Genomic DNA, 27,174 nt, shown 5'->3' with positions numbered 1-27,174 from the left:
AGGCACTGTATATTCCCATTCATGTGAAGTCAATAGATTAGTGCCTAATGAATGTAATTAAAAAGACTGATTTCCTTATATGAACTGTAAATCAGTCAAAATTGTTGCGTTTTATTCATTATATATATATATATATATATATATATATATATATTTTTTTTTTAAATGGACAGGGCGAACAGGACGACGGAACTTCAGAAAGCATTACTTTGGCTTTTCTATATGAAAATTACACACAATCCCTGCCGATCAAACATTTCTGTCATCAATTAATAAGTCTACTTTAAAGAGACGCATTCAAATTCCAACATCACATCAGTTTATTAGTTTCATAAATTATATCACTGGGCATTCTGTAAAGAAAAGGGGACAAGAAACAGGTTCTTAAAAGTCATGCTTTTGGCTAAAACAACGACATGATATTTATGTAGTCAAGAGTCCCCACTACAGCAAACCTCAGCAATACAACGTGTTGTATTCACACAGTCAACACTCATTCACACGCATACATACATACATACATACATACAACGGCTCCTGTCAGTCAAATGTACATCTGCAGGAAATCTCTCCAGAAATCTGTTTGTTGGGCCCAGGTGAGGAAGTCTGTCCGTCTCTGAATCAGAGAGCAGTGAGAGCTGGCAGCTCAGGAACACTTTTGACACTAAAGCCTGGTTCACACTGGCAGTTTGAAGTGACTCAAATACAATTTATTTGCATATTCAATTCAAATCTGTTCTTTTTCCTGCAGTCTAAACGGCCAAAAAGTACATGGAATCTGATAATTCAAGCCATCTTCCCAGCCATGGCTTTTTCATGTGCCCTCAATTGTTTTTTAAGACTGTCATTTGGCATATCTTGATGCTTGCTAGCTACTCTGTTGACAGTTTGACAAGAACATGTGGTAACTAACTAGGTTGTTTACAAAACAAATTAGTGAATGTTCTAAAAAGCTAAACAGCTACCTAACTAGCTAGTTAACTGCTATGGATAACCAAAAAGGATTTGTTTTGAAAGTTGCATCATCTTTGTCCTTTGAGGCTTTAAAAGTGTTTATACACTATGATTTTCAACATTCAAAGCAACTGGGAAACTTCCATGACGACACATTGTTGTCATCACCTTAGGTTGTTACATAACTTCTGAGTGATGGGAAGCAGGAGCACCACCACCAATCAGACGACACCAAAGACCCCTGTCGTTACTATGACAACTAGCGTAGCCGTGTCAGCAAATGACTGCTGTCTGAACACACATCTAATTTGGTCATTTGTAACTTGCTGTTAGGACAACTTAACTGCAAGTTGTTGTTGAAAAAAAAAATAATGATTTGAGCATTAAGGCCTGCAGTGTGAACAAGGCTTTACAGAGGGAAGAAAAAGACCAATGCAATACTGACTGTGGAGGTGAATGTGTGAGAGGGCAGAGAATGCGAGAGACTTTGTGAGAGTGTAGAAGTATGATTCATTCAGTGATACACTACATGGTGAATGGAGTAATTCCCCCTCTGCACCTGTTCGATCCCTCTCTCTTCCAGTGCAGCTCTATCCCAACACCATCTGCTGGGCAAGACCTCCACCAGACTGTCCTATGGTTGGTTGCGATGCTCTTCATCAAGGAAAAACTAGCAGGATAATAACGTTGACCTAAAAGGTTGCATTCCTGAAAGCTCAGCTCTCAAACATAAAAGACCCAGTTTCCTCGACCTAAATTAAACCTATTCCTGGACCTAAATTAAACCTATTCCTGGTCCTAAATTAAACCTATTCCTGGTCCTAAATTAAACCTATTCCTGGACCTAAATTTAATCCAGGACCGGGCTTAATCTGGGTCTGAGGAACTGGCCCATAGAATAAAGTAACTGGTAGTAAACATATACCCATGATCGAAAAGGTCTGGAATATTCTGAATCTCATTCACCCCACTTTCATTCAGTTGTGTAGGTCCAGTGTTACTAGTTTACAGGATCTTCTGCATTTCAGACTCCACAATCAAGAGGAACTCCATCTACAAGACGACGAGAACCACTGGTGGGGAATTCTAGCCGGGTAATAGAGAGTAAAACCCAGTGAAGGATCTGCCCATTAATACAATAGGTTGACATGTAGTACCTTCTCGAACCTACCGACAATCTAAACCACATTGTCAATCTTACACGGCAGCGACTTGGCTCGTGGTTTATGGGGAATAACTGTACTCCACTTAGACGCTCAATGACAGAATCATGTTTAAGGTAATCCGAGAAGACATTGATGCTCAGGGACAACCGACATCGATAGTTAGAATAGCAGTGTCTCACTGACAACTCAAAGCATGTAACATGACCTTTATGAAACCAAAGAACAGTCCTACTTACAGAAAAATGCATAGTTCAGTGGGCCCATGGAGCTGCTCACATCACCTAGTAACGCAATGTGTCCAACCCTTTTAGGTTAAAGACCAGAAATTATATAGGTGATTTGAAGGAATACTACTTTTCAATCAAAATGTACTTTCGTTCCATAACATTTCATATTTCAACAGTCTTAAGCCAAAGTGGCTTCCCTGCAAGTAGTATTTAAAAGAGAAAATGAAATGTATGCTTCTCCACATCGAAATCCGGTCGCTTTAAAAAGATACATTTTAGACAATCTTGTTACCTTAATGTGAGAGACAATCGTTTTCAGGGAGTCAAATTTAGAATGATTTTAGATTTTAGAAAATGGTCACATTGAAGTAAAAAAACAAAAAACAGAATATTTTAATATCCATGCCTGTTCCAACGTTAGATGTCCATTTCCCAGCATATTTTCAGACAAAAATAATACTCATTAGCCACGTTACACGAGTGACCTCTCAATGACCTCTGATCATAAACGTATCTGGAATAAAGATAAATAAACTAACTTTACAGAGAGAGAGAGAGAGTGTGTGTGAAAGAAGTTACGACTAAAATATCTTACTGATTTTTAAAACAATAAAGGTCAATTCTGAACCAAATGCACTGGAGTCGTCCTGTGGAACCCAGGCTTGCTCCAAAAGCAGACTGTACGTTTTACAGAGACCGTTTCATCTGACATGCTTTGGCCCATGTTGTGTGTACAAGGTGAAACACAGTAGAAAACATTGACTGTCCAATAGGAAATCTCTGTGTCTCTGGACATCCAATAACAGGGAGGAAGATCGTTGAGTTTGCAGGCTGCGCGCCATCTTACTGTCGTCTCTCCATGCCTATTGGAGGGGGGGGGGGGGTCTCTGTTCCACAAACACCACCTCACACGTCCATGTGTCCACACACACACAAGCCAGTGATTGCTGGACATAAAGAATAAAAATGTAAAAAATGAAAAATAATGTGACAAAAAAACAAACAGCGGAAACAAACTCAGTCGATTTTGACGGCAGCGTAGATCTTCCGTATGAACATGTACGCTGCGTAAAAACCGATGGTCCCTGTAAGGAGCCAGAAGGACAGGACCATGAGAGCCGTGTAGCCAAAGTACAACAGCGAAGGAATAAACTCCACGATGTCCAGCTGGAAGAGAGAAACACAACGTCAACTTGTTGTTAGACAATCTAAGCCTGCTTAAACAACCTCAATTCAAAAGTTCATCTCAAAACCTCTTCGATAGTTACCTTGTTGACAAAGTAGAAAACAGAATAAACAAGGACGTAGAAGGCTGAGCCCCCTGATACCAGGAAGGTCCTCCACCACCACCGGTAGTCCTGCAGGAGACAGACTACACAGTTGGGCATGTATGTGACGTCACAACTCACCAATCATACCTCCCGTCTCTATCAAGTTCTACTGTGGTTGAGAACTGAATATCTCTGAACTTCTGTTCACACTCAATGCTTTCACTATGCAATGCCCCATACATACACACACACAGCAGGGCACCGCCTCACCTCTGCACAGAGCTGGAAGTAGACCATGACGATACTAATCTGGGAGCAGGACACCACCAGGATGATGAACACCAGGAAGAGGAAACCAAACAGGTAGTAGAACTGGTTCTCCCAGATGGCCTGCAGAGGGACGATTTACAGTCAGACAACACCTATTAGACCAGTGCCACGCACGGCAGAGACACGGGCTTAGACTCCGAACACGCACGGCAGAGACACGGGCTTAGACTCCGAACACGCACGGCAGAGACACGGGCTTAGACTCCGAACACGCACGGCAGAGACACGGGCTTAGACTCCGAACGCGCACGGCAGAGACACGGGCTTAGACTCCGAACGCGCACGGCAGAGACACGGGCTTAGACTCCGAACGCGCACGGCAGAGACACGGGCTTAGACTCCGAACACGCACGGCAGAGACACGGGCTTAGACTCCGAACACGCACGGCAGAGACACGGGCTTAGACTCCGAACACGCACGGCAGAGACACGGGCTTAGACTCCGAACACGCACGGCAGAGACACGGGCTTAGACTCCGAACACGCACGGCAGAGACACGGGCTTAGACTCCGAACACGCACGGCAGAGACACGGGCTTAGACTCCGAACACGCACGGCAGAGACACGGGCTTAGACTCCGAACACGCACGGCAGAGACACGGGCTTAGACTCCGAACACGCACGGCAGAGACACGGGCTTAGACTCCGAACGCGCACGGCAGAGACACGGGCTAAGACTCCGAACACGCACGGCAGAGACATGGGCTTAGACTCCGAACAGATTTTTTAAAATGTAATTTCTGCGACCAATACTGGGCTGTTTTAGACATTCAGAAGGGTGAAGAATAAAAATCCCTGCTGAGGACAAATAGAGAAACAACTGTACAAATGATCACTAACCCAAAACAGGTCTAAAATAGACCAAAATTCTAAATGTTACAACTTCCCCTGGTGTCCTTACTAATAGTGAGTGCACAACTTCTTCCCTACCAGAGAATTAAGGAAGTTCTGACGAGTGCAACAAAGTTGAGGATATTTTTCAATGAAAGGACAGGAAAGTAGGAAGCCCAGGTTTCGATTAAGCAATAAGGCACGAGGAGGTGTGGTATATGGCCAATATACCACAGCTAAGGGTTGTTCTTAGCCACGACGCAAAGCATCCGACACCGAGAAAAAACACGAGACAATATGTGGTCTCAAAACAGAGACCAGTAATACAACAGAATCTGTAGCAGCTGGCTGTCACTGCTTTTGGTTTGGTGTTTACAGAACAGTTGTGGCTTTTCCAATAATATCCGCTAGTCGAAATGCCCAAAAAGTTGAAATAATATTTTTTTTTTTTCTCTACTCTCTTGACCAATCAGAGAAGCAAAATGCCACCACAGCAGATAGTGGGTAATGTGTCAAGGCCATGTGACATCTGAGGTAGCTCAATGTGCCGTACATAACAACGGTTTTCTTAAGTTTGTTGTTGTATTAAATGATTTAGAATGTCATGGTATATCCTCGCGTGTAACAATGTAACATGGACCATTCAACATTTATACAAAAGCTTTTTCCATTGTTAAAATAAGCCTACATTTTTTTATTTTTTTAAAAATCGGAACAAAATGAATCCTCACAGGTGTTAATACTAAAGTCCGTTGGGATATCCGATTAACTGTACCCATCCCCTAGTGGTGTCTCCCTGTTGTAACTTGTAATAAACAAGATCCATTTGATGGACTTCACCTACGACAGTTCCTCCGGTTCCCCTCTACACTCCTATTTCAACAGGCTAGAATAGAACAACAGGCTAGAATAGAACAACAGGCTAGAATAGAACAACAGGCTAGAATAGAACAACAGGCTAGAATAGAACAGGCTAGAATAGAACAGGCTAGAATAGAACAACAGGCTAGAATAGAACAACAGGCTAGAATAGAACAACAGGCTAGAATAGAACAACAGGCTAGAATAGAACAACAGGCTAGAATAGAACAACAGGCTAGAATAGAACAACAGGCTAGAATAGAACAACAGGCTAGAATAGAACAACAGGCTAGAATAGAACAGGCTAGAGGAAAGGACTTCTACTCACACTGAAGATGAAGAAGAGCTCAATGAACATGGCACCAAACGGTAGAATCCCAGCCATCAGGATGCTTTAAAAAAAATAGAAAATGTTATGACACTGCATTAGGATTAACAGTGATTTAATGACAAGTTGTGTGACTGGATATGAGGAAAGGTTTTGTTCCCCAGCAGGTATTCCCAAACTGGGGTATGCCAAATAAAAATGTGATTCACATTAAAATACAAATATTTTTCACCACATTTTCAAACAGTCCATTTATATTTTCCAACGGGGCTATGCATTTGGGTGAGTTTTTTTCCCCCCTCGCCTGAGTAACCTCGTTTCACTGCCAAAAATAAAATGAAACCATCTAGTGTTCAGCGAAATAACAATAATGTTAAATACAGGTAGCCTAATCAAATAATTAACATCCAATCACATTAACCTTCTCTCTCTCTCACAGGAAACCTTCACTGTCACAGACATACCGTTAATAAGAAGGGGCTAGAAGCGTCTTATATGGTGAGCTACCGAGTGGCTAGGACAGGCAAGCACCATACTATTGTGAAGGAGTGGCTAGGACAGGCAAGCACCATACTATTGTGAAGGAGTGGCTAGGACAGGCAAGCACCATACTATTGTGAAGGAGTGGCTAGGACAGGCAAGTCTCATACTATTGAGGAGGACTTAATTCTTCCTGCTGCCGTGGATATGGCTGGGACAATGCTGGGGGAAAAGGCCCCAAAAAACTATACAGACAATGCCTTCATCAAACAACCCTGTTTCACAACGCTTCAGTGACATGGCAGGACATGTTTTGAAACAATTACTGCTTCACATACAAGCCAGTGAACTCTATGCGTTACAGCTGGATGAATCAACAGACGTGGTGGGCCTGGCACAGCTCCTAGTATATGTCCGTTACGTTTATGGGGGGTCAATTAAGGAAGACATCCTCTTCTACAAACCACTGGAAACCAGGACAACAGGAAAGGATGTTTTTAAAGTACTGAACAGCTTTGTGATAAATGGACTTTGGTGGTCAAGATGTGTTGGTATCTGTACTGATGGTGCAAAAGTCATGACAGGGAGACATAGTGGAGTGGTAACGCACGTGCCAGCAGTTGCTCCCGACGCCACTTGGGTACACTGCAGCATCCACTAAGAGGCTCTTGCTGCCAAGGGAATGCCTGACAGCTTGAAAGACATTTTTGGTCAACTTTGTTAAAGCAAGGCCCCTGAACTCTCGTGTATTTTCTGCACTAAGCAATGATACGGGCAGCAACCATGTAACACTTTTACAACATACAGAAGTGACCTGGTTATCAAGGGGGAAAGTATTGACGTTCAATTTTTTAAATTGAGAAACGAGCTTAAAGTTCTTTACTGACCATCATCACATCTAATCTGGGTGATGTTTTTTCCTCTCCTGAATGATCTGAATCTAGGATTACAGGGATTCTCCGCAACTAAACTCAGCAAAAAAAAGAAACGTCCTCATTGTCGACTGTGTTTATTTTCAGCAAACTTATTTTTATCAACATAAGATTTAACAACTGAGACAAACTGAACAAGTTCCACAGACATGTGACTAACAGATATGGAATAATGTGTCCACGAACAAAGGGGCGGGGGGGGGGGGGGCGGGGTCGAGTCAAAATCAAAAGTCCGTATCTGATGTGGCCACCAGGATGAGGATGAGCCTGCAGGAAGGGTACCACATGAGGGAGGAAGATGTCTTCCCTGTAACGCACAGCGTTGCGATTGCTTGCAATGACAACAAGCTCAGTCCGATGATGATGTGACACACCGCCCCAAACTACCCTCCACCTCCAAATCGATCCCGCTCCAGAGTACAGGCCTCGGTGTAACACTCAGAGGACATGCCTTACAACAAGCCTACAAGCCCTCAGTCCAGCCTCTCAGCCTATTGCGGACAGTCTGAGCACTGATTGGAGGGACTGTGTGTTCCTGGTGTAACTCGGGCAGTTGTTGTTGCCATCCTGTATCTGTCCCGCAGGTGTAATGTTCAGATGTACCAATCCTGTGCAGGTGTTGTTACACGTCCACTGCAAGGACAATCAGCTGTCCGTCCTGTCTCCCTGTAGCGCTGTCTAGGCATCTCACAGTACAGACATTGCAATTTATTGCCCTGGCTACATCTACAGTCCTCATACCTTCTTGCAGCATGCCTTAGGCACGTTCACACAGATCCACTTACCGATATCTGAACAAGAGAGCCTCGTGTTATTTAATCAGAAGTCACTGCCAGATTTCTGGATTGGGCTGCGCTCAGTATCCTGCCTTGGCAAATCGCGCTGTTAAGGCACGGATTGCAACCACGTACCTATGTGGGAGTGGATTCTCGGCCCTCACTAGCATGAAAACTAAATACAGGCACAGACTGTGTGGAAAATGATTTAAGACAGACTCTCCAATACAACTCAATATTGCAGTTATGTGCATCCCTTTGAAGCACACCCTCCTCATTAACCTGTGGTGAGTTATTCACAATTTTTGATGAACAAAAGGTCTTATATGTAAGATGGTTAAATAAAGAGCAAAATTATTAATTATTATTATTTGTGCCCTGGTCCTTCCTATAAGAGCTCTTTGTCACTTCCCACGAGCCAGGTTGTGACAAAAACTCACACTCATTCTTATGTTTATGTGGAAGGACCACCAGAGGGCAGGCTGGGCTCATGGATAGTAGCCCAACAAGGCATGGGAGACAAGGTAACCAGAGGCAATTAAGCACAGCTGACGGTACTAATGACATACTCTCCTTCCCCTATAAGAGAGAGAATGGAACCAGCAGAGAGGGGGAAAAAACTCTCTGGAAGATGGCCACCGAGACAGAGGAGCTATCCATGAAGAACCACTAAGACGGTGACAATCTCGTGACTTTTGTTGTAGTTTAAAGATAATCCTATTATGTTCTTGTTTCATCTGGAGAAGAAGATTTGGAAATCCTTGGAAGATTTTCATTGATTATGTTGGAGTGTTTGTGTTGACCCAATGCCCTCAATAGAGAACTGTGTTCAATCAAGAAACCCTACTCCTGACTCGTTTATTCCACCTTCCCGCTTTAGAGTGACGCCCAATTACTTGGTTCGCTCACATTGGTGGAGGATGCGGGCATTAGGTGGACGAGTGACACAAGGATAAGTGAGTAAATCAAGATTCTTCCAGTAGACCCGGAGGAACCATTCAAGAACGATGGATAACGCCCTACTACAACAATTGATCACGGCACAGCAGACAACCATAGAACTCCTGCAACAACAGCTGAGCCGACGAGAAGAACCTAGAGTTAAGCCAAGAGCGGCTGCCCACGCCATCTTACCTCGTCTCTCCAAGGAGGATGATATTGAGGCCTTTCTCATGACCTTCGAAAGGACGGCCACCTTGGAAGAGTGGCCGCCCACAGAATGGGCGAGCGCATTAGCCCCTCTTTTGACCGGGGTGGCTCAGGAAGCCTATTTTGACCTGGATTCCCGCGAAGCTGCGGACTATGGGCGACTAAACTGAGATCCTGTCCCGGTACCAACTGACTGCCAGAGATAGGGCTGTAAAATTCCATCAATGGACCTATACAGCTGATCAACCCGTCCGGGCCCAGATCTTCGCATTAATACGACTGACGAAACAGTGGCTAGAACCTGGAAAGGGAGTAGGACATGTGATAGAGACTCTCGTAGTGGACAAGATATTGAGAGAATTACCCAGTGACTTAAAAAGGGTTGTGGGGCAAGCCAACCCGTTGTCAGCCGACGACATAGCCCAGGCGGTAGAAACATATCGGTCTACAGGGGAGTTGTTAAAAAGTGACAAGGAGGAACGAAAGGAGTCTTCCAATCCCGTACCACGACTCACCCCGGCGCGCCCGCCGCCGAAACGTCCAAACCCCCCCCGGAGGTGGGAGAAGTCAGCCACCACACAGCAGGGTCGGTGTCATAAATGTCAGTCTCCCAACCATTATGCCCCACAATGTCCTAGCAAGGATGAGCCCATGGTCACGGAGTCATCACTGCCTATCCCCACACATCCCGTTTTGAGGGGACAGGATCAACACTGTTGGTTAACAGAGATAGCCCCAGCCTCAGAGATTCCGGTGCGAGTCGAAGGACAAGATGTGGTAGCTATTCTCGACTCGGGAAGTATGGTTACGTTAGTAGAGGAGCGGATGGTGACCTCCGCAGCACTGCTACCAGACAAAGTAGCCGTATCTTGTATCCATGGAGACACCCACTATTACCCCACTGTGAATCTGCCTATTCTCACTCCAAAAGGAAGGTGTACAGTCAGGGCAGGGAAAGTGCCCCAGCTGAAGGTGCCATTATTGATCGGGAGAGACTGTCCCCTATATAAGGAGCTTCGGCAGATGACGTTATGTACGGGAAGAAGAGGGACAGGAAAGAAGAGAAAATCCAAGCCCGAGGTAGTAGTCCTCCAAGGAGACGTAGCCGCGTCCTCGTCCTCTGCAGCAGAGGAAGAAATAGCGACCCAACGTTTACAACAGATATTCCAGGAAACCACCGATGAAGACACATGTGAAGGGTTATACACAACGCAGGAAGAAAGGAGCAACCAGGCGCTAAGGGATATATTTGAAGCTCCATCCGAGGAGGGAACCTGGAAGGGATTCTCCTCGGTCACCCCTGATGGGGATGTGGAACATCCTCCACATCCCTCTACCGAGGTCGACCTGCCCCAGGAATTAAAGGGACAGTTCGGCACCTCGCAGCATAGAGACTCAGACCTAAGGGAGGCCATGAGGAAGGTGAAGGTGATCGACGGGAGGAACGTCGACGGATCAGGTGAGCCCCCTCTTCCTTACTATGCAATCAGGCGGGGTCTCTTATACTGGGTCGTACGACGAAGGGGGGAAAACCAGGAATTACTAATGGTGCCTAGGCCATACAGGGATACAGTTCTACAGTTAGCCCATTCCCACGTCCTAGGAGGACACCTGGCACGAGACAAGACTATTGACAGAATCATGCAGAGATTCTATTGGCCCCGGGTCACCCGGGATGTGGCCAGGTATTGTAGGACGTGTGATCAATGTCAACGTACAGCCCCACGGCCACACCTACGTAACCCTTTGATTCCTCTCCCCATCATAGAGACTCCCTTTGAACGCATAGCTATGGACCTCGTAGGACCCCTCCCAAAATCCGCCAGAGGACACGAGTACATCCTAGTGGTTATAGATTACGCTACCAAGTTCCCGGAGGCCATACCCCTGCGTAACATGTCGTCAAAGGGAATTGCCAAGGAGTTATTCCTGATGTTCTCTCGTGTGGGCCTCCCCAAGACTATCTTAACCGATCAAGGAACCCCGTTCATGTCCCGGTTGATGGACTTGTCGGTTATATCAGGTTCAACAGATACGTACAAGCATATTCCACCCTCAAACAGACGGGTTGTGTGAACGCTTGAACAAAACGATTAAAAACATGTTAAGAGTGGTGTCCCGAGACGGGAAAAACTGGGACATGCTTCTCCCACACTTAATGTTTGCCCTGCGAGAAGTACCCCAGGCATCCACTGGATTCTCTCCGTTTGAATTGCTCTATGGCAGACCCTGTCGAGGAATCCTCGACTTAGCCAAGGAGACCTGGGAGACCCAACCATGCCCCTTTCGATCCACAATAGAGCACGTTACCCTGATGAGACACCGCCTGTCCGCAGTGTGGCCCATAGTCAAGGAGCATATGGAGAAGGCCCAAAGTACCCAAGGCCGGGCCTATGATAAGTCCGCGACCCCCCGTGAGTTCACCGTGGGAGAGAAAGTGATGGTGCTTGTGCCCACGGCCGAACATCGCTTGCTGGCGCAGTGGAGGGGGCCCTACGAGGTAATGAAAAGGGTCTCACCGGTCAATTACCTCATAAAGCAACCTGACAGGAGGAAGAAGGTCCAACTCTACCACATAAACCTGCTGAAGACGTACCATGGACGAGAGGAGGAGGTGGCTTTGATGGCCCTGGAGGGCAAAGGAAAAGAGGAGGCTCTACCACAGGTGCGCCGTGGCCAAACTCTCCTACCGGAGCAGTCAAGACAGCTAGACAAGCTGATTATGAACTTCGGTCGAATATTCTCTCCATTCCCAGGACAAACAGATGTCCTGTTCCACCATATCCACACTGAACCCGGCAAGAAGGTGCATATCCGCCCTTACAGGATTCCTGAGGCTCGCCGAGTCATCGCTAAGAAAGAGGTGAGGGAAATGTTGAGGATGGGCGTGATCGAGCCCTCGACGAGTGAGTGGTCCAGTCCCATAGTCCTGGTCCCCAAATCCGATGGTAGTATGAGACTCTGCAACGACTTTAGGGGCGTGAATGCCATCTCTACATTCGATGCGTATCCCATGCCCCGCGTGGATGAACTCTTGGAGCGCTTAGGAAAGGCCAAGTTCATCACTACCCTGGATTTGACGAAGGGATATTGGCAAGTGCCGGTGGCTCCTGAGGATCGCCCAAAGACTGCCTTCGCCACCCCAGAGGGGCTTTTCCAGTATGTGAGGATGCCCTTCGGACTGCACGGTGCCGCTGCAACTTTCCAACGCCTCATGGATGCCATTCTACGGCCCCATCAAGAGTATGCAGCGGCGTACATAGACGATGTGGTCATCCACAGTGAGGACTGGGATAGTCACCTCCTGCGATTACGGGCGGTGCTTGTGAGTTTGGAAGCCACAGGGTTGACAGCCAATCCAAATAAATGCTGCCTGGGCCTGTCCGAAGCGGAATACCTGGGGTACACCGTGGGGAATGGGAAAATACGCCCACAGGCAGAGAAGACAAGGGCCATTCGTGACTGGCCTCGACCCCGGACCAAGCGAGACGTTCGGGCCTTCTTAGGGATAACAGGATATTATCGCTGTTTTATCCCGGGATACGCAACCATTGCCAACCCCCTCACAAACCTCATCAGGAAAAACCTGCCAAACCAGGTAGAGTGGAAAGACGAGACGGAAGAGGCCTTTCAATTGCTAAAAGATGGCCTGTGTTCTGATCCCGTTCTACAGGCTCCGGACTTCTCACAAGAGTTCATTGTGCAGGTCGATGCCTCGGATACAGGGCTCGGGGCCGTACTAGCTCAGGGTAAAGGTGAAGAAGAGAAGCCGATTCTCTTCATTAGTAGGAAGCTCAGCGATCGGGAACAGAGGTATGCGACCGTAGAGAAAGAGGCCTTAGCCATCAAGTGGGCCCTCGATTACCTCCGGTACTACCTGCTGGGTCGGAGGTTTGCATTAGTTACTGACCATGCGCCCCTCACGTGGATGGCTGGTAAGAGAAACAATAACAACAGAATAGCCAGATGGTTTTTGTCTTTACAACCGTTCTCTTTCCATGTCATCCACAGGGCCGGATCGAGGAACGGGAATGCAGACGCGCTGTCCCGACGCGACCAAGACGGTGCGTCTGGCGCCCGACCCTCCGGTTCGGTCCTGGGGGGGAAGGTATGTGGAAGGACCACCAGAAGGCAGGCTGGGCTCATGGATAGTAGCCCAACAAGGCATGGGAGACAAGGTAACCAGAGGCAATTAAGCACAGCTGACGGTACTAATGACATACTCTCCTTCCCCTATAAGAGAGAGAATGGAACCAGCAGAGAGGGGGAAAAAACTATCTCTGGAAGATGGCCACCGAGACAGAGGAGCTATCCATGAAGAACCACTAAGACGGTGACAATCTCGTGACTTTTGTTGTAGTTTAAAGATAATCGTATTGTGTTCCTGTTTCATCTGGAGAATAAGATGTATGTTTTTCCTTGGAAGATTTTCATTGATTATGTTGGAGTGTTTGTGTTGACCCAATGCCCTCAATAGAGAACTGTGTTCAATCAAGAAAACCTACTCCTGACTCGTTTATTCCACCTTCCCGCTTTAGAGTGACGCCCAATTACTTGGTTCGCTCACATTTAATAAATGTATCGTATAGTGTGTGTGTGGCCAGGCTTACAATGATGGCAAAAAACAACATTTGAGAGTGCACTGACCCTGGTGCTAGAGGGGGAACAGCTGACCCTGGGGCTAGAGGGGGTACAGCTGACCCTGGGGCTAGAGGGGGTACAGCTGACCCTGGGGCTAGAGGGGGTACAGCTGACCCTGGGGCTAGAGGGGGTACAGCTGACCCTGGGGCTAGAGGGGGTACAGCTGACCCTGGGGCTAGAGGGGGTACGCAGCTGGAGGTTGAATGTTTGGAGTTCAGGACTATAAAAAGTTCTGGAACCACTGCTCTAGAACATAGCAGTAGGCAGGCTTGACAAGGACACTCACCCCACAAACTTGTTCATGTACCAGCGCTGCTCAGGCACCTGGCGAGGGATCTGATTGGTGCGGACGGGGTTATCGTACGGCTGCTTCCGGAAGCCAAAGTAGTAGCCAAAGTAGACCAGCGGCATGGAGATACCGAACCACATGCAGAGTAGAGCCAGCATGGTGGTGAAGGGGACCTGAGGAGGGAGGGGGGAGATGGTGTGATTGATGTCAACACAAGACATCACAGTCCTATTTCAACTAAGAGATAGTCCTTACTATGCTGTGAGGTAGACACCAACACCTGTCCTAGATATGACAGTAAGTGAATGTGTTGATATACAGTGGGCCTGTATATAGTGAATGTGTTGAAACAGTGGGCCTATATATAGTGAATGTGTTGCTGTTAAACAGTGGGCCTATATATAGTGAATGTGTTGTTGATATACAGTGGGCCTGTATATAGTGAATGTGTTGTTGATATACAGTGGGCCTGTATATAGTGAATGTGTTGATATACAGTGGGCCTGTATATAGTGAATGTGTTGCTGTTAAACAGTGGGCCTGTATATAGTGAATGTGTTGTTGATATACAGTGGGCCTATATATAGTGAATGTGTTGATATACAGTGGGCCTGTATATAGTGAATGTGTTGATATACAGTGGGCCTGTATATAGTGAATGTGTTGCTGTTAAACAGTGGGCCTGTATATAGTGAATGTGTTGTTGATATACAGTGGGCCTATATATAGTGAATGTGTTGCTGTTAAACAGTGGGCCTGTATATAGTGAATGTGTTGTTGATATACAGTGGGCCTGTATATAGTGAATGTGTTGCTGTTAAACAGTGGGCCTATATATAGTGAATGTGTTGCTGTTAAACAGTGGGCCTGTATATAGTGAATGTGTTGATATACAGTGGGCCTGTATATAGTGAATGTGTTGATATACAGTGGGCCTGTATATAGTGAATGTGTTGATATACAGTGGGCCTATATATAGTGAATGTATTGATATACAGTGGGCCTATATATAGTGAATGTGTTGATATACAGTGGGCCTGTATATAGTGAATGTGTTGCTGTTAAACAGTGGGCCTGTATATAGTGAATGTGTTGTTGATATACAGTGGGCCTATATATAGTGAATGTGTTGCTGTTAAACAGTGGGCCTGTATATAGTGAATGTGTTGTTGATATACAGTGGGCCTGTATATAGTGAATGTGTTGCTGTTAAACAGTGGGCCTATATATAGTGAATGTGTTGCTGTTAAACAGTGGGCCTGTATATAGTGAATGTGTTGATATACAGTGGGCCTGTATATAGTGAATGTGTTGATATACAGTGGGCCTGTATATAGTGAATGTGTTGATATACAGTGGGCCTATATATAGTGAATGTATTGATATACAGTGGGCCTATATATAGTGAATGTGTTGATATACAGTGGGCCTATATATAGTGAATGTGTTGTTGATATACAGTGGGCCTGTATATAGTGAATGTGTTGATATACAGTGGGCCTGTATATAGTGAATGTGTTGATATACAGTGGGCCTATATATAGTGAATGTGTTGCTGTTAAACAGTGGGCCTGTATATAGTGAATGTGTTGATATACAGTGGGCCTATATATAGTGAATGTGTTGATATACAGTGGGCCTGTATATAGTGAATGTGTTGCTGTTAAACAGTGGGCCTGTATATAGTGAATGTGTTGCTGTTAAACAGTGGGCCTGTATATAGTGAATGTGTTGATATACAGTGGGCCTATATATAGTGAATGTGTTGATATACAGTGGGCCTATATATAGTGAATGTGTTGCTGTTAAACAGTGGGCCTATATATAGTGAATGTGTTGTTGATATACAGTGGGCCTGTATATAGTGAATGTGTTGATATACAGTGGGCCTATATATAGTGAATGTGTTGATATACAGTGGGCCTGTATATAGTGAATGTGTTGATATACAGTGGGCCTATATATAGTGAATGTGTTGCTGTTAAACAGTGGGCCTGTATATAGTGAATGTGTTGATATACAGTGGGCCTGTATATAGTGAATGTGTTGATATACAGTGGGCCTGTATATAGTGAATGTGTTGATATACAGTGGGCCTATATATAGTGAATGTGTTGATATACAGTGGGCCTATATATAGTGAATGTGTTGATATACAGTGGGCCTGTATATAGTGAATGTGTTGATATACAGTGGGCCTATATATAGTGAATGTGTTGATATACAGTGGGCCTGTATATAGTGAATGTGTTGATATACAGTGGGCCTGTATATAGTGAATGTGTTGATATACAGTGGGCCTATATATAGTGAATGTGTTGCTGTTAAACAGTGGGCCTGTATATAGTGAATGTGTTGATATACAGTGGGCCTGTATATAGTGAATGTGTTGATATACAGTGGGCCTATATATAGTGAATGTGTTGCTGTTAAACAGTGGGCCTGTATATAGTGAATGTGTTGATATACAGTGGGCCTGTATATAGTGAATGTGTTGATATACAGTGGGCCTATATATAGTGAATGTGTTGCTGTTAAACAGTGGGCCTATATATAGTGAATGTGTTGCTGTTAAACAGTGGGCCTATATATAGTGAATGTGTTGCTGTTAAACAGTGGGCCTGTATATAGTGAATGTGTTGCTGTTAAACAGTGGGCCTGTATATAGTGAATGTGTTGATATACAGTGGGCCTATATATAGTGAATGTGTTGCTGTTAAACAGTGGGCCTATATATAGTGAATGTGTTGATATACAGTGGGCCTGTATATAGTGAATGTGTTGATATACAGTGGGCCTATATATAGTGAATGTGTTGATATACAGTGGGCCTGTATATAGTGAATGTGTTGATATACAGTGGGCCTGTATATAGTGAATGTGTTGATATACAGTGGGCCTATATATAGTGAATGTGTTGCTGTTAAACAGTGGGCCTGTATATAGTGAATGTGTTGATATACAGTGGGCCTATATATAGTGAATGTGTTGCTGTTAAACAGTGGGCCTATATATAGTGAATGTGTTGCTGTTAAACAGTGGGCCTATATATAGTGAATGTGTTGTTGATATACAGTGGGCCTGTATATAGTGAATGTGTTGCTGTTAAACAGTGGGCCTGTATATAGTGAATGTGTTGCTGTTAAACAGTGGGCCTGTATATAGTGAATGTGTTGATATACAGTGGGCCTATATATAGTGAATGTGTTGATATACAGTGGGCCTGTATATAGTGAATGTGTTGCTGTTAAACAGTGGGCCTGTATATAGTGAATGTGTTGATATACAGTGGGCCTATATATAGTGAATGTGTTGATATACAGTGGGCCTATATATAGTGAATGTGTTGATATACAGTGGGCCTGTATATAGTGAATGTGTTGATATACAGTGGGCCTATATATAGTGAATGTGTTGATATACAGTGGGCCTGTATATAGTGAATGTGTTGCTGTTAAACAGTGGGCCTGTATATAGTGAATGTGTTGATATACAGTGGGCCTATATATAGTGAATGTGTTGATATACAGTGGGCCTATATATAGTGAATGTGTTGATATACAGTGGGCCTATATATAGTGAATGTGTTGATATACAGTGGGCCTATATATAGTGAATGTGTTGATATACAGTGGGCCTATATATAGTGAATGTGTTGATATACAGTGGGCCTGTATATAGTGAATGTGTTGATATACAGTGGGCCTATATATAGTGAATGTGTTGATATACAGTGGGCCTGTATATAGTGAATGTGTTGATATACAGTGGGCCTATATATAGTGAATGTGTTGCTGTTAAACAGTGGGCCTATATATAATGAATGTGTTGATATACAGTGGGCCTGTATATAGTGAATGTGTTGATATACAGTGGGCCTATATATAGTGAATGTGTTGTTGATATACAGTGGGCCTGTATATAGTGAATGTGTTGCTGTTAAACAGTGGGCCTGTATATAGTGAATGTGTTGATATACAGTGGGCCTATATATAGTGAATGTGTTGCTGTTAAACAGTGGGCCTGTATATAGTGAATGTGTTGCTGTTAAACAGTGGGCCTGTATATAGTGAATGTGTTGCTGTTAAACAGTGGGCCTGTATATAGTGAATGTGTTGATATACAGTGGGCCTGTATATAGTGAATGTGTTGATGATATACAGTGGGCCTGTAATGGAGGAGACTAGCTAGCTCACTGCTCCAGACGAGTGCTCTCCCCAGATGAAACAGTTGAGAACGAAGCAGATGCAGAAGACCACGGCTGGGTACAGAGTGGCCGTCTGCAGGCAGAGCGGAGGAGAAACAGTCCCACGTGAACAGTAGGCAACAGGGACACTAAGTTTCCTTAAACATAGAGCATTAGCCATTGATAGCATCCATTGGTAGTACTCACACAGAACGCTCCCTTCTTCCACCGATGGCCTTTCAGCGTGCGGTAGAGTCTGCCGGCAAAGTATCCACCGAACACACTAGGAAGAGAGAACAGTCGTACGGATGGCTATCCCACAGCGTATAGACAGCAGACAGACCACAGCCAGAGGCCCCAGTCCCAAATGGACCCCTAAGCTCTATGCTACACTCATACTCATCTCATATGTATATACTGCACTCAATACCATCTACTGTATCTTTATGTAATACATGTATCACTAGCCACTTTGTTTACATACTCATCTCATATGTATATACTGCACTCAATACCATCTACTGTATCTTGCCTATGCCGCTCTGTACCATCACTCATTCATATATCTTTATGTACATAATCTTAATCCCCCTTACACTTGTGTCTATAAAGTAGTAGTTTTGGAATTGTTAGCTAGATTACTTGTTGGTTATTACTGCATTGTCGGAACTAGAAGCACAAGCATTTCGCTACACTCGCATTAACATCTGCTAACCATGTGTATGTGACCAATAAAATTTGACTTGATTTCTGTGTGGATATCTGAGAGGATTTGATAGGTGTAAGCAACATATAAAATCGCTCGCTCCACCACACCCTCTAACAAGCTAGTTGGAAGTTTCCCCCCCCATACTGCTTCTACTTATCAAAATGTCCACAAGTGGGATTGGGCGAGAGAAATAAGGAGGGCAACTCTCGTGTCTTACCCCATGAACATAAACAGGAAGCAGGAAGTGGTCATCAGGGCCCCTCTACTGGAAGGCGACAGCATCCCCAACATGGCCACGACTACAGGACAGATAACACAGCAGCTTCAGCCCCATGTCACAGAGACAAACATGACCAAGCTTTCATCTCCAGTTGTGATGGATGACCCATATATACATACATTACATGTCCTTGATGGAAATGCCAGTTGGTAGATAGAGTACTATTGAAGAGGTTTTAGGGGTCCCGTTTTACAGCCCACTTACAGATAACGATGAGGATCATGCAGAAGAGCTGTATGCCCGAGCCCAGCAGAGAGCTGAGGATCATGGGATACTGTGGAGGTCTGAACACGTCGCCATGGACATTCTTCCAGCCCGACTCCTCCATGGTGTCCTCCTAACGAAGACAGACATGGGTATTTTACAGACACTACCCACATTCATTCACACAACGTGAAGAAGCAAATACTTTTCTTGAGAGGGTGAACACAACACGTCGCGTTTTGAAATCTCCGCAGTCTCACACTTATTTAACTGAGTCTCTCTCTCTCTGCAGCTACAGACACAAAGTGACATCAGAAGCCAAAGCCATGTCATATTTAGCAGAGTGAGTGGGGTCTCTTACTATGTCATCCTCTCTGTTGTAGTTGGCGATGTCCTTCCTCAGGGTCCTGATGATGATCATACTGAGGATCCCAGAGAGGAAGAAGACCACCACCACTGAGTTGACGATGGAGAACCAGTGGATCTGCACGTCACTCATGGTCAGGTAGGTGTCCCAGCGAGATGCCCACTTCACCTGGCTCTCCTACAGGGCAGACAAACGGGCTCCGTTTCTATTTCTTTAGGAAGGGGAGTCCTTAATGAGACCCAAGGGCTCTTTATCTAGAGAATCTTGCATTACAAGACAACCAATTACACAATCAAGGAGTCTAGCGAACAAAGACAAATATATTTAACAAAAACAAATAACCACATTCCTCAGTGAAGAGGTCCATTAACAACAACGTAGCCAGCTAAGTCAAGTGACATTCTATTTGAAGTGCATCACAACGTTTCACCGTTTTACAGAGGAAAATCTAAAATCTTTGCCGTTGCTAAAAACCTAAAGATAGAACATAAAGAGAAGGGGCCGTGCCTCTTACCTCCCAGCGGACAGAGTAGGTGAAGAGAACCTCATTGTCCTTGGAGGGGTCAATCTCCTGAGGAGCTGAGTTAGTGGCCTCGGGCAGGGTACACGACCCCTTATCAGCCACCTTTAGGTCTGCAGAGGGATCCGTACAGAGAATTAACAGAGAAGGGGAAGGATAGAAACACACTGTATTTCACAGGAGGTTGGTGGCACCTTAATTGGGGAGGAAGGGTACGTGGTAATAACTGGAGCAGAATAGGTGGAACGGTATCAACATGGTTTCCATGTGTTTGAAGCCATTCGCGCCGTTCCAGACCATATTATGAGCCGACCTCCACTCCTGTATTTTTTTTATGCTTGAATACACTGTGTTTATTGGGCTCAAATAACCCATTCATACTTCAGGAAGGACAGTGTAACTTACCCTCCACCTTGACACTCTGGGGAACCACCTCAAAACGAACAACTCTGTAGTTGTGCTCTTCCCCCTCCTCCAGCTTCTCCTTGTGGTAGTAGATGATGAAGGACAGGTGGTTGTGGAGGTAGAACTATAGCAGAAACACAACATACTGTAGGACAGGTAGAACTACAACAGTGTAGGACAGGTAGAACTATAGTAGAGACAATATACTGTAGGACATGTGGTTGTGTAGGTAGAACTATAGTAGATACACAATACACTGTAGGACAGGTAGAACTATAGTAGATACACAACATACTGTAGGACAGGTAGAACTATAGTAGATACACAATACACTGTAGGACAGGTAGAACTATAGTAGAGACACAACATACTGTAGGACAGGTAGAACTATAGTAGAGACACATACTGTAGAACAGGTAGGACTATAGTAGAGACAACATACTGTAGGACAGGTAGAACTATAGTAGAGACACAACATACTGTAGGACAGGTAGGACTATAGTAGAGACACCAAACTGTAGGACAGGTAGAACTATAGTAGAGACACAACATACTGTAGGACAGGTAGAACTATAGTAGAGACACAATACACTGTAGGACAGGTAGAACTATAGTAGAGACACCATACTGTAGGACAGGTAGAACTATAGTAGAGACACCATACAGTAGGACAGGTAGAACTATAGTAGAGACACATACTGTAGGACAGGTAGGACTATAGTAGAGACACAACATACTGTAGGACAGGTAGGACTATAGTAGAGACACCATACTGTAGGACAGGTAGAACTATAGTAGAGGCACCATACTGTAGGACAGGTAGAACTATAGTAGACACCATACTGTAGGACAGGTAGAACTATAGTAGAGACACAACATACTGTAGGACTATAGTAGAGACACCATACTGTAGGACAGGTAGAACTATAGTAGAGACACAACATACTGTAGGACAGGTAGGACTATAGTAGAGACACAACATACTGTAGGACAGGTAGAACTATAGTAGAGACACCATACTGTAGGACAGGTAGAACTATAGTAGAGACAACATACTGTAGGACAGGTAGAACTATAGTAGAGACACCATACTGTAGGACAGGTAGAACTATAGTAGAGACACAACATACTGTAGGACAGGTAGAACTATAGTAGAGACACAACATACTGTAGGACAGGTAGAACTATAGTAGAGACAACATACTGTAGGACAGGTAGAACTATAGTAGAGACACCATACTGTAGGACAGGTAGGACTATAGTAGAGACACAACATACTGTAGGACAGGTAGAACTATAGTAGAGAGACAACATACTGTAGGACAGGTATGACTATAGTAGAGACACCATACTGTAGGACAGGTAGAACTATAGTAGAGACACACCATACTGTAGGACAGGTAGAACTATAGTAGAGACACAACATACTGTAGGACAGGTAGAACTATAGTAGAGACACAACATACTGTAGGACAGGTAGAACTATAGTAGAGACACCATACTGTAGGACTATAGTAGAGACACAACATACTGTAGGACAGGTAGAACTATAGTAGAGACACAACATACTGTAGGACTATAGTAGAGACACACCATACTGTAGGACTATAGTAGAGACACACCATACTGTAGGACTATAGTAGAGACACCATACTGTAGGACTATAGTAAAGACACAACATACTGTAGGACAGGTAGAACTATAGTAGAGACACACCATACTGTAGGACAGGTAGAACTATAGTAGAGACACAACATACTGTAGGACAGGTAGAACTATAGTAGAGACACCATACTGTAGGACAGGTAGAACTATAGTAGAGACAACATACTGTAGGACAGGTAGAACTATAGTAGAGACACAACATACTGTAGGACAGGTAGAACTATAGTAGAGACAGGACAGGTACCAGAGAGAACAGAACACAAAACACCCTAAAGCAGGGTTTCTTAAACTATGGTTTGACTTGGGACCCAAAGTAGGACGGTCAAGTTGTCATTTGGGCATCAAGCTTAAAAATGTTTAAGATCCCCTGCCCAACAAGATCTGTTCTATAAAAACAAATGGTATATCTAGAAAAAACCCTGCTGTTTCACATCTGAAAAGTGTAGGGGGTCAAATAGAAGGATTCAGCGTTCCACTCCCCTAATCTCATTCAGATGTGTCCATGCTCTCTCGCCACCCTTTAGTTATGCCCTTGTAAAGAGGTTCAGTACCTTGTTGTTGTCAGTGAAGCCCAACCTGTAGCCGTGTTCAAACTGAACATCCTTCACCACCTCCTTGTCCTCAGCCCCTGCCTCTATGTTGGGGTTGAACTCCAGCCGCGTAGCCACTGGGAGGTTGTCTGCAATGCTGTGGGAGTTTATAGACAGGATTAACATGGACCATGCAGCAGCATTTTACACAGTTACCTGATGAATGTGCTGCCTAATTGTATTGATCCAATGGTAGATGATTCACAGGCATGCTGACTGTTTCTTAAAAAAGGTGAGAAAGAGTAATGAGGCAAGGGAACTCACAGGTGAACATAGTACTCCTCCTGAATTCGCTCAGCCACCAGCTTACTCTGCTGCACGTTGAGTTTCAGCTTGGCACAAACCACCTCACACTTCCTGTCCTGGGTCATGAGTACCGAGTACAGGGTGTTGACAATGCGGTCCCCGCGTAACACCTCCCCTGCACACACACAGAATAGCACGTCAATAGTACTCCTTGGTGAGGGCCTTGAGGTGCAACAGATGATAATAAATCACATACTAATCATCAGCAAATAAACAAGCAAAGAGTAAAGCAAAGAGTAAACCTCCCAAACAGCGACACAAGACGCTTGGAACAACACATCTGCACGAGAGGAGAGCAGAGAGAGATGCTTACTTACCCAGGTTCTCTGCTTTGTAGACCACTTTATCAGGCTGACAGAAGGGCAGGGAGTAGTATTCATAGGGTAGCTGAGTCCGGGAGCTGGTCAGCTTCACGGCCTGGTGGTGGTGGTGGGGGGGGGGAAATCAATATGCACATTCATTTGAGTGACTGACTGCCTGACCTGCCAACTGCATGCAAATAGGCTACACAACTAATACCTAGTTTTCACCTCAGTCCACCTTGGAAAGCATTTGAGCTAAACAGGCTTTTGTCTCTGTATCAAAATGAGGTTATGATAACATACATCATCATACTTAGAAAACCAAACAACGGCAAATTAGTAAATCCATAAAAAGCCAAGGCAGAAACAAACACAGCCAAAAAAAAACAAAAAAACAGTAGAGTATTATGCTGATTAGACATAAAAAAGCTAGGAGGAGGAGGACACGTTTCTGCTTAGTTTACCTTAATGTCTACAGCACTGTTCTGGTGGAAGTTCATAGGAGCAACTCCAGGCACGTAAAAGGCCTGGACTCCTCCAGGCAACAAGGACAACAGCAGAAGGGCCAACCACGTCGCCTGCAACACACAAACGGACTAGTTGCCACATACCCACAATGGAAATTGAGCAATCAATGGAGAGTGGAGACGCCGTTGGGCCATGTAAGGTGAGACACATTTTTCACCCTGAGATGATGGTAATCAGATTCAAATGTAGTAGGTTTATTGGTGCACAGTATCAAGCACAATCCAAGATGTCTCAATCACTTACACAAAACTTTGAGAGTGTACTTGGCATGGACCTACAGTATGGCGCATCTAACCAGTTACAGTGGCTAGACCGCAGGCCTACACAGCCCACTGATGGTATAGAAACACCTTAATATCTCAACATGATCTTGTGGATTATTTAGTGTATGCTTAAGGGTGTTACAATAACACTGCATGACAAATATTAGAACAATACATCATTTTAAAGCTGGGGTGGGAGGTCACCTTAACCAGGGTTCCCAGATCCAGGTTAAACCTAGTACTGGACAACAAAAACATTTACAGATGGGAATTGCAATGAAAGTGCAGGCTATATAAATCCCTTTAACTCAGATTGAGAGAGCTCAAGATTTAGCAGGCAAACATAGGCTTTCTACTAAATGTCACACCAGTCAAACTGGATTTTCCTTTCCTGTCTGGAGTGCCTGAAATACTACCGTATCCATGACTCTAATCAGACAGTAAATATTCTGCATTGGTTCTGGGGATGGGTGGGGGATAAGCATGAACATTATGTGTTAGCAGTGAAACGTTTAAACACTGAAAAGATACACGTTGATAAAAACAATTACAAACCAAACAACCCTATGTAGCCAAAGTTATCGCATTAATCTCGTTTCAAATGATTAATTAGCTAGGCAGCATTCGCCACGTAACGTCAGCATTCGCCACGTAACGTCAGCTAACTAAACTGGCTCTGGTGCTCGTACTAGCCAACAACCACATGAAAACGACCTGCTTTGTATTCCCAGTTGCTACAAACGTTTAGAAAGCGTATGCGTAGCTAATGTTAGATTATGATTAAAACTAATTCACTAGCCAAGTTAGCTAACCTTACATTTCTGTAGGAGGTTGTTGGCTAGACAGATAACAGCCCAGCTACGCAAAAGCCAAGGGCTACGAAGTCAAGTATTACTGTTAACTGTCAACCGTAACGGTAACCGAAATACATTTCCTTTCTGATCAACATACAGTAAGAATTAAGGAACATTATTGTATTGTGGATTTACGCTTGAAAACACATTTGACAAGTTAGCTGGTTAGCGTCGTCAACACTAGCCTACTACTAGCACTTCTGCACCATTGACAAACCAACAATGTAGAAAGACACCACATTTAAATACCGTTAAATCATAACTTTTTACTTCACTTGATAAAGTAAACTCGGATATGAAGAATAACACAACAATATGTTTGTAGTTGAAGGTAGACAGTGAAATCTGACAGATGTTTGAAGAACAAAATTGTATTGCTTCCCACTTACCATCGCCGCGGCCGCCATCTTGAATACACGTGTCATTCGTGACGTGAAAGGAACCAAAATCCGTTCGTCCCGGTCGTCATCCTGAGGATACTGGCGAATCAGTGATGCCAATTTAGCAATTATGTTTGTTAGATTTGGCAACTTATTTTTTCTCAAACAGCACCTAACAACAAATTTAGCTACTTTAAAAAAATATATTTTGAACTTTTAGCAACTTTTGAAAAGTGACTCAAACGCTTAAAATGCACGAATTTTCCCTCTAAATGACACAAAACCGATTTTTCTCTGTCACACACTCAGTCACAACACACGTGCCTGGCTGCAAAAGTGCATTGTGAGTGACCTTGGCAGCAGGCGCTCAGCTCGTGCACAGGCAGCAGAAGGCCTGCTGCAATTTCGGCAAATTTCAAATCATTGTTGGCCGACTGCAGCAGCAGTAGTATGCGTTCGACGAGACAAACCCAATTAAAATAGTTGGTCACAAATGTTTGATCTTGAACAGAACTTAAAACAAAAATCGACATGTCTCAATCAAAATTGTACAGCCAGAAGTACAGAAGAGTGGGAGTCTACCTGAATTTAAAGGGTGGTTGAAGTCAATAATTGGGGATGATTGTCGGGCCTACTGTGCATACTGCAAATCAGATATGCTTGCAAAAATGTATGACATCAAAAAACATTGCATATAAATAAATCAAAACCGTACAACCCCACAACACAGTCTACATTACCACAGTTGGTTAAGAAAGTGGATAACTGCAAGAGCGCAGAAGCTACTATGGCAATGGCCATTGCGGAGCATTGTTCGCTGCTAGCATGTGACCATTTAGGTATGGCTTGCAAAGCTGCCTTTTCAGATTCTGTGACAGCAACAAACTTCCAAGTGCACAGAAATGATTAGGCGAGTACTGGCTCCTTATTTTCTCCAAGGGGTATCATCAGATGTGGGGAGATGAGAAGTTCAGTCTCCTTTTGGATGAGTCCACTGATGTCAGTGTCTCAACATACCTGGGTGTGGTGATTCAGTATTTCAGTGCTAAAAAAAGAAACATTGTGTCCACATTTCTCGGGCTGGTTGAATTGGAGAGGGGCGATGCCAGATCAATAGCAAAGGCGGTAGTTGAGTTTCTTGAGAGCTTTAAAAAAGAAAATCTTCAGGGTATTGGAACTGATAATGTGTCCATGATGACTGGGGTGCACAACAGGGTGCACAAGATTTGAAAGGAAGAATGTGCATTGCCCAATTTGGTACTCATCCGCTGTGTGTGCCAGGCTTTACAATTGGTTGTCAGTGCAGCATCCAAAGAAACCATCCCTAGGAGTGTTGAGTACTTAATCAGGGTCTGTTTACTTAATCAGGGAAACCATCC

General features: G+C 44.4%; 1 protein-coding gene across 1 annotated transcript; it reads right to left on the bottom strand.

Moving 5' to 3' along the window:
* Positions 1 to 302: 302 nt before the first annotated feature.
* LOC110531266 (transmembrane 9 superfamily member 4) lies at positions 303 to 25,904 on the bottom strand. Its single transcript, XM_036988876.2, has 17 exons — positions 25,805 to 25,904; positions 24,235 to 24,348; positions 23,786 to 23,885; positions 23,427 to 23,583; positions 23,124 to 23,259; positions 20,908 to 21,031; positions 20,497 to 20,615; positions 19,977 to 20,159; positions 19,616 to 19,748; positions 19,349 to 19,430; positions 18,630 to 18,705; positions 18,433 to 18,516; positions 14,234 to 14,409; positions 5,970 to 6,033; positions 3,889 to 4,008; positions 3,616 to 3,705; positions 303 to 3,514 (listed from the first exon to the last, which is right to left on the bottom strand). Exons 1-17 carry the CDS (start codon positions 25,838 to 25,840, stop codon positions 3,365 to 3,367), a joined length of 1,944 nt encoding a protein of 647 aa, XP_036844771.1. The 5' UTR covers positions 25,841 to 25,904; the 3' UTR covers positions 303 to 3,364.
* Between the last annotated feature and the right edge of the window lie 1,270 nt (positions 25,905 to 27,174).

Source organism: Oncorhynchus mykiss, chromosome 9 (genome assembly GCF_057628025.1).
Source record: "Oncorhynchus mykiss isolate SJ-2025 chromosome 9, ASM5762802v1, whole genome shotgun sequence".
NCBI classification, from domain to species: domain Eukaryota; kingdom Metazoa; phylum Chordata; class Actinopteri; order Salmoniformes; family Salmonidae; genus Oncorhynchus; species Oncorhynchus mykiss.
The sequence above is the reverse complement of the archived record's forward strand: the minus strand, read 5'-3'. Positions and strand labels throughout refer to the sequence as shown.